This window comes from Tupaia chinensis, unplaced genomic scaffold (genome assembly GCF_000334495.1).
Source record: "Tupaia chinensis unplaced genomic scaffold, TupChi_1.0 Scaffold144150_1, whole genome shotgun sequence".
Classification (NCBI taxonomy): Eukaryota; Metazoa; Chordata; class Mammalia; order Scandentia; family Tupaiidae; genus Tupaia; species Tupaia belangeri.
The window spans coordinates 909,356-917,962 of NW_006204006.1; the positions used below are offsets into that span (position 1 = coordinate 909,356).

Sequence of the window (8,607 nt, forward strand, 5' to 3'; positions counted from 1 at the left end):
CTCCCTAAGTAGTCAGGTATCATGTTGACAACTGAAGGACGTCTGAGACAGCAGTTTCATGAGTTATTGTAAATGATGGATAAAATTAGGGGAAGTGAGTAATCTATCTGGATTTATGGACCAAAGCATAAAACTTACTCCACTGACTGCTTAATATGAAAGGGTTATGAGAACCCATAAGTCCTAGGACTGGTTATAAATGAGATGAAATGTGCAATGATTTTCAAGTCCCTGCCAGTGGGAACACCCCAAATTCCATACCCATTTGTGAGCCCAGCAGACGATCTTTCCTTCTACCACAGAATACCTTAAATTACAGACACTGGCACAAGATTGTCATTCACTTTTCTGCATACTTTATTTGTTACAAACATACAATTTTTTAAATATAGACTGTAAAACTCCATTTGCAAAAGTCTGCTATTGTAAGGAGTGCACACCAGCAGGAGATTCTTAAACATTTTTCTCTATGAGTTTTTCTGTCAGTTTTGCTAGTTAGTGGTAAATACGGGACCCGCCATTTTACAGACCTGTCTGAAGCTTCTGGCTGTATTCACATTGCTCTTTTGAAGCAGCCCTGCTCGTCTCAAAATTGATCAGAATCTGAGCTTCAACCTACAGGCAGTGAGATCAACAACCCGTCTGGATTCTGCTTTGAACGGTTTTCAGGAAGTGTGATTTCTGAATGGATACTGCACTTCGGATTTGTTTGAATTGCCCATGCAGCTCTATGTTTGTTAAAGTGCATTCTTCTTTTAAAAAATAAGCAAGAGGAATAATCTTTACTCTTTAACCAAGGTACTTAAAAAAATGAACTTTTTGGTCTCTCAGCAGATATTCCCAAATTGATCCTATCACTATGAATTTTAGTGTTCTATTTACAAACATTTATAGGGTTACAGGTGGAGGGGATCTTATAAAATTAAAGGTGCAGCTTCTCTTGAAGCAGAAATCAGTACTACAAATTCATACATAGGAATACACACTTGGTTTACAATGCATAAGCATGTGGGTATTTACAGAGATCAAAGACATCCCCAAAAAAACCCTTTAAATTTCCAACCTAATCTCTAATTGTACATCTACATCAGGAATTATACATCTACATCAGGAAGTTGTTTCCTGTAACAAGATTTGGTTTTAATTCATTCAAATTACTTCTATAGATTCTCTACTGGCAGGACATCAGTCCCAGCTTTGGAGTGAAGAATCTAGTCTAAGGAAGCCACTGGTAGATATGATTGGCAGTGAAGATTCCTAGAGGATGGAAAGTGTGTTATATGGAAACATATTGGAAGACGAACAGATTTTCAAAAAATGATCCTGGAAAAATATCTGCACGAAGGTCCAAAAGGAATTCTCACTAATAGAACTGTTCTCTAACTTCAGAAAAGTCCAAATGTGTTGATGATCTTAGTTACTACTCAAATCTTGATGTCACTGAAAAATAACTCAAATATACTTGCTTGCTACAACATCATGCAAAACCACGGACTCTTTACAAGTATGTCCCGTACTGATTTAAAGTCAAGTTTCTAGACTTTTTGCCCTATCTATTGATTTATAGGAATCCAGAGAGCTTTTGTATACAGGGGTGACATATGAGCTGGGAGAAAAGGGTTTATGTCTCATATTACATCAGTTTAAAATGAACTTTCTACAACACAAATGTGTTTGTTGATATGATCTATAATGCTGTTCTTCAAATTTACTGGGGTTCACCCTGTAATTTGAAAAGGGAATTTAAAAAGGAAAGAAATAGGGCCAGCCAGTGGCCTGGTGGTTAAGGCGGCTGGATCCTACATGACAGTTTATGTGATTCAAGTCTTAGATTTGGCAGCTTTAGAAACACTCCCAGTGCATGTGTGTGCGCCCCCAAAATCCTGAAAGAAATGGAGGAGGAGGGGTTACAACACAGCCATCTCCCAAGGGATGGTGCTTTCTCACTTTCTGGTGAACATATGTGCCCTCTAGCCATAAGAGGGGAGGGAGTAATGTATCACTTGCCATTTTATCTCCAAATATATATATTTTCCTAACCAGCTTGATCTTGCTGGGGTAAGATTGGGGATGAAATACTTTGCTTTTCAGAAATGGTATAGTCCAAATCAATTTTCTTGAGTTAGCTGTTCGTGTTATTGAAACTAAGGGGAAAAAAAAGACAAACTCATGCCTTCTGCAACATCCTAGTGGACAATAAATAAGTCTATTGCTTTATTCCCAATACTATGGGCCCACATTTCATGGTACTAAAAAGATAAAATCAGCCCCGTCTTGTACATGTCCATGGCATTACATGTAACACAGGGGAAAAAATACTCTCCTAGACTTAAAATCTCATGTTAATTAAAAGTATAGTTATACTCCTTTATCAAACTGTTGGAATCAACTATGGGAAAAAATGATATAGTTTTAACTTATGAAATAAAACTTTCCTGTTATTAGAAGTCCTACTGGGTAGTGAAACTACCACTGTTGTTTCAACAAGTTCTACCTTCCTCCAACTGGAATGTCTAATTCAAGAGGCATGAGTTAGATTTTCAAATGAAAGTGTCTGAACAGAAGTGATTATATTGATAGCATATTCCCTATTTCATTAGGAAATACAAAATACATTCAAAAAGGCCTTACTTGGTCAGGGTACAGGTTATAAGTTAGGAATCACTAGGGTAATGTTTTCATGAGGCAGTATTTTTTTCATTTTCCAAATTTAATTTTCAGTACTAACAACTAGATCACATTTGTTCAAGTAAGGGTCTGTTAACTCCATCAGTAGTAAAACTAGTTTTTAAGACTGAGGGCTAGGAAAAGTGACTTTAAATAGTAAAGTTAGATATACAATAGAACTCACCATTTAAGAGTCCAGCTATCTCTTGAAACTTCTAGGGACCAACGTTTGAAATTAATGACTTGTTTTTCTAAGTTAAAAACAGGAAATTAAGTTATAATTTGCCACTTCCACCTTCCATCTAGAATTTCAAAAGGGACATGTGATGTGCCCTGTTTGAAATTTGTTTCTTTTAGTTTATATTTTCTTAAGGTAAATGTGGTTCTTTTTTTCTTTTTTCTTTTCTACAAACTATCTCCCCCCTCCCCAGACCCACCCACATACCCATTATCCAGTATACTGAATGGGAATTTAACTCTTTAGGAAGACAGCTAATTAATTTACAGTACTCTAAAACCAACCCTGAAAACTGATAATCTCATTCATTTACTATAACTTCAGTGCCGTTGTTTTCAGAAAAGAAAAGTTACCTTAAGGCTCAAGGGAAAGTAATTTATTAAAATTGTGAATGCAGCATTGTTTACTCTCCCATCCATTGGAAACTAGCAAAATGCATTCTGGATCAGTAATACAAACTTCCTAACATTAGCAAAGATTTCTACTCTTCTTACACAGAATTAGAACAATATTCATAAGCAGATTATCTAGGGGAGCCTGAGAAACGATGATCCACATCACACAAAGATTCCGTGTATTTCATGATCAAAAAGTGCTTTATCTTTGAGAAATATGTCAGGGTTAAAATGGGAATATACAATGTAAAATCACTTGACTATTTTTCAAGTGAAGTACAAAGTGGAAAAGGAGCAAAAAGATGAAGGCTCTGCTCTCAGAACAGGCCTTATGCATGTGACTTTTAGGGTAGTAATTAAAATTATTTTAAGAATTAATAATAGTGGGATTTTATACCACTATATTCTAAAACCTGAGATTGGACATCAAAGCAGTCAACTTTGTTATTCATCAGAGCAATTCTGACACTTCCTAACAATAGAAGACAACTCAATTGAATTAACTCTAGGGTCAAAACATTAACTTTTCCCAATCAAAAAGAGACCCATCACAAACATTAAGCCAAGAGTGCTGCAGAACAACTCTCAGCAAAGGAGTCACTTTTACATAAGCAAAGTCACTTCTCTCTTTCCCCTTCTCACTGATCAAGGCCACACTATTTTCAAATGAATATCTACTGAGAGATCAGTTGTGCATTGGACAAAGTACCATAATTGGGTTAGAAATGAAAACAAAATTTACAGTGAAGAATACTTATGTGCATGGCTTACACACTCCAGCTTCTTCTTAATTTCATCTACCTCAAGAGCAAGGTAGATGCAAACAGTCACTTTGTGTAGATTACATTCTACACCCCTATAAATCCAGTCAAGGTCATATTTGACAAAGCATTCTCAGAAACTATAGTGCCAGAAGTGTGTAGCCGTTTACAGACCACTCAATATGAGGGCATTATTATAACCAGCCTCTTTTGCCCACAACCCTGCATTTTCAGATAAGACAGGATAATTGTTTTGTTTTGAAAAAACTGAAGCTTGAATCTCTTAAAAGACCTGCAATTTACTGCAAAGTGATCCAGAGGTAACAAAGGAAGCAGGAGGTTAATGGCTGCCTGCACCAAAACCCTCTCAATCATTTTGCAGTAAATAATTATGGAAAGTGACACGACAAGTAGCTGTGTATGTGTATCACAGTTACAGTCATTTATACCACCTACATGCCTCCGACAGTTACATAGGGTGTTTGGGTTTTTGGTTTGGTTTTCACTTTGATTTTTTGGCGCCACACAGATTTCTACGTTGTTTTGTGAAGCATATGCACTGAAAAATTTGCTGACTAGAAACTGCCAAACTTGCTGAAATGACAGGTAGGGACAATAGAAACCAGAAAGTAGTGGCAGGTTCTCTAGAGATGTTTGCTGTTTTGAATGTTTGTAAAATTTACTTTCTCAACTCTATAACTACATTAGTTTGAGAAGCAGATCTTCTGCCAATTATATGAAAAGCAATTTTAGTTCCCTAATTCTCAGAAATATGACTATTTTGATTAACTGGGATGTTTGCCAAACTTAAACAAGTTTTAAATAGTTCATAGTAGTTTTGAAAAACAAAACTAAAAAATCGGTTGTTTCCCAGTCTCTACAATGCCAGTATATGATCGAAATTAACAAAGACCATTTTTTAAAAATTAGTTAACATTTATGAACAAATCTCTGCACTTTGTAGATTTCTATTGTCCCTAGTGACGAGAAATAAGGATCAGTGAAATGCTACAATTAATCCACATCCTTCTGCAATCTTTCTGCAATGGGGAAGAGAGGCCATGAACACCCCCTGCAGGAGAAACAAACCTTAGAGATTGGTTAAGACTTAAAAACCCACCACTATGACATTTACCACTTAATCTTACATAGGCAGGTCAAAATTTTAATATAAATTACTTTTGCCAACACATAGCTTATGCATTCTTTGCTCCTTTTTTTGGAGGATTCTCAAATTGATATCTAAAGATTTACATATGATATATTACTGTTATATGGTCTAATGACTAAGAAAAATTTCTCTGGTAACCAAAGCTGATGCCATATATGGTAGTGTTCTTGGCATATACTCTATATGCCTCAGACCACTTCCACATTCTTTCTATTCAGCTAATTATAGCTTAGTAGCCACTGGTGGAGGATTGTGAAGACCCTGTCGTTTCTACAGAATAGAAAGGCAAGGCTAGTTACTGCAATTCAGCCAAACAAAAGAAAAGGAAAAAGAATAAACCAACCCCTTGAAAAGGAGAGGTACTGCACCTTTGCAAAATTGAACTGGCTCACTGCAGCTGAGCAACAGAACTACCACTGAAGCAAGAAAACAAGTTGGTCTATACAGGAATTGTACATGGTTTGAAAATGAAAAAGTTACAGCAATCAGCTAATAGCTGCAACCTTAATTTTCATTGCTGCCTCAGAGTATGAAACTTAAACAGTTTCTGCAAACCTAATGCTAGCTTCTCAGTTCCTTTACTAAACTATTTAGGAATTTGTTCTCCGCAGCAAAGAAATAAACACTCAAAACACATAGGTAAATACAGCAGGACAACATTGAAAACAGCTGCCTTGTAGTACAAAATACAGTACAAGTATACGGATGTCATTAAAACATCAAAAATACTATTGCTCCCATACAATTTAGGAAACATTCTTTGCAACGGAGAAAAATTTAAAAGAAAAGCTTTAAAAAAATCTGTTTAAAAAGTCTACTGTGGATGATGAGTAGAGAAATAGTCTGAAAAGGGCACCAATGCTTGTGGCTCTTACATCTTTTTTTTTTTTTAAATCTATGATCAACAATATTCTGAATTATAGTCTATTTTTTTAAAAAAAGCCTTGTTTTATGTACACAATTATTTCCCTCCCTCTCAGCCACAAATACATGAAAACGACCTTTTTGTATATTACTTATTTCCCAATAAATACAAAAAGATTGTATAGATTGAATAATACCAAAATAAGATAATAAAAAGGATATGCAATAAATTAAAAAGGCAGCTCAAATAAAGGGCAGGCATGCAGTTAAAAAAAAATACTAAGATTTTGGAGGTGGGGTTACTTGCCTCCTAGTTGAGAAGGTGTCACACAAATACCTGAAAGCTTTGGAAAGAACATTAGCTCCCATTCAATTCAAAGTTACCTAGGTCTATGACATTTCTAGGAATACCTTTTGATGGGGTGGGATTAACTTGATTAGTAAAAATCATTTCTACTGAAATCCATTTAAAATATAGAAGAGGCGATCCTTGAAAACCCCAACTTTTATTCTTGAAAGACAGCTGGATAAACTGGCAAAAGCCAGTTTGTTGAAATTTCAAGATGGTATAAAAATGCTTCCAGGATATAGTCAGCATATTCATGTTCACTTCAGTTCCATTCACAGATGGATTTCAGCTTCCACCGGGTGCACTGCTTGAATCACTCATCCATCATTTGCCAACTTTGATTGTGAGGTACTGATACAATGGATCGAGTTCTTAAAAATTTATTTTAAAAGAATAAATGATGCTGGAATTCTGGACCTGAGGATCTTTAGTATTTGAACAAATCCACAGATTAAACTGAAGGTAAGTTAAGACTTCAGTTTTGGTTATTTCCAACTTTCCCATGAGGACGAATTTTCCATTAAAGCTCAGGCTTGCAGCCACACTGTTTCTCTTGTAGGTAATCTTCAAGTTTTACAGTTTAAAATCCAGCCAACCAGTGGCTGTAACAGCCAAATTAGCCATAATTCATTCTCTGGCTCACACTGTGGAGCCATAGGGATCTGGCTCTCATTCATACCTAAGCCATTTCTTGGTAATGACCTCCACACCTAGAGATCAGGGGAAGAACTTTAGTGAGCAGCAACCAATCCACTCAAAGTTTGCCTTGTGCTTTATGCCTGACTTCTTGTGCCTACCTCAGCAATCCCCAATGTAAAACTGCTTTTTATTTTTTTTTGAGAAAAACCTTTTTTTGCCAAGTTTGAAATTATTTTGGTAATGGATTCTAGTTCAAGCACTGATATCTGAATCCATTTGCATCCGGGAAAACAATGCTGCAAAGACAAGACATGGGCCTTGGTCCAGGTTCCACGCAAGACCATTATTAAAAAAAAAGAAAGGAAAAAAAAGGATCCAATTTGTTTCTGTATTCTCCAAAGGCTTCTCTTACTCTGCCCTGTCCATGATCGTTAAAGTTGTCTTTCTTTTCATGAACCTGTACCCTCAGAACTGGGTAACTGCAAAGGACTCTCTGTTCTCAAAAGATCCATGAAGATCTAAATCCAAAATGATTTCAATGAAGGCGAAGGAATAAGACACTGCAATAGCGAGGGCCAGAGAGATCTTGAGACCAGAATACCCAGGTATAACATGAATTCAATGGGCCTGGGCGAGTAACTTGGCTGTTTCTTGGCCCAGATATGCAAGAATCTATCCCCTCCAGGGTTATCCAGATGGGTTTAGGTATCTCAGTTGGGAAACAACAGAAGCTGAGACTATTTTGTGCAGATGAGGAGACGCTGTTGTCCTCTCTTTGCAGGTTGCTGTCAGTTCCTTGGAACTTTACTGCTTTTCTCTAATTGTCCTTGACTGTTTTCTTATGGTTATTTCTTGTAACTATTATTTTTATTTTGTTTTCTTCCTCTGGGGCCTCCCTTGCTCCCTCTCCACTAGCTCACTAAGGATGAGCAGGAAGGGGAAATCTCTAGCCAAGGGGATGGTGGTGGAGTGGGGGAGGCCTGCAGGAGAAGCTACCGGTTCAGTCCTCATCCACCTCCTCACCCTCAGACTCATCGCCACCGCCACTGCCCCCACCACGGCGCTCATAAAGCTTATCTCTCTGTCGCTCCTGGATTTCTTTCATCTCATCAGCATACCGGCAAAAGGCGCCTCCGAACTTGCCCCAGGCCTTAAAGGGAACGGTGATGGCATTGCGGTAGGACGGCTTCACCTCGCTCACTCTTAGGAACACCCCGTACTTGTTGCAGCCCACGTCGAAAAAGAAGCGTTTGGAGTCCACCGTAATAGAGGTGCCCTCTGGGAGCTCCCCGTACAGGCCCCCCCCAGAGCCTCCTGCGCCGCCTCCTGGGCCGCAGGCCAACTCGTCGTCCTCGCCTCCGTAGTCGTCGATGAGCTTGGCGAGCGCGTCGCGGAACTCGATGAGGCCCTGCGCCGGCAGCGCAATGGTCTGGCCGCTTTGCAGACCGCCGGGCCCCGGACCCGCGCCGAAGCCACCGCCGCCGCGGTTGACGGTCTGGCGGATGCGGCGGACGGGGCCGGGC

At 38.4% G+C, this 8,607-nt stretch overlaps 1 protein-coding gene across 1 annotated transcript; it reads right to left on the reverse strand.

The window, feature by feature from the left end:
- Positions 1–333: 333 nt before the first annotated feature.
- Positions 334–8,606, reverse strand: PURB (purine rich element binding protein B; the record flags this gene model as incomplete). The annotated part of the gene is made up of 1 exon (XM_006166043.3): positions 334–8,606. A coding segment is annotated over one exon (522 nt), but the record flags the coding sequence as incomplete, so codon positions are not given.
- Position 8,607: the final 1 nt, after the last annotated feature.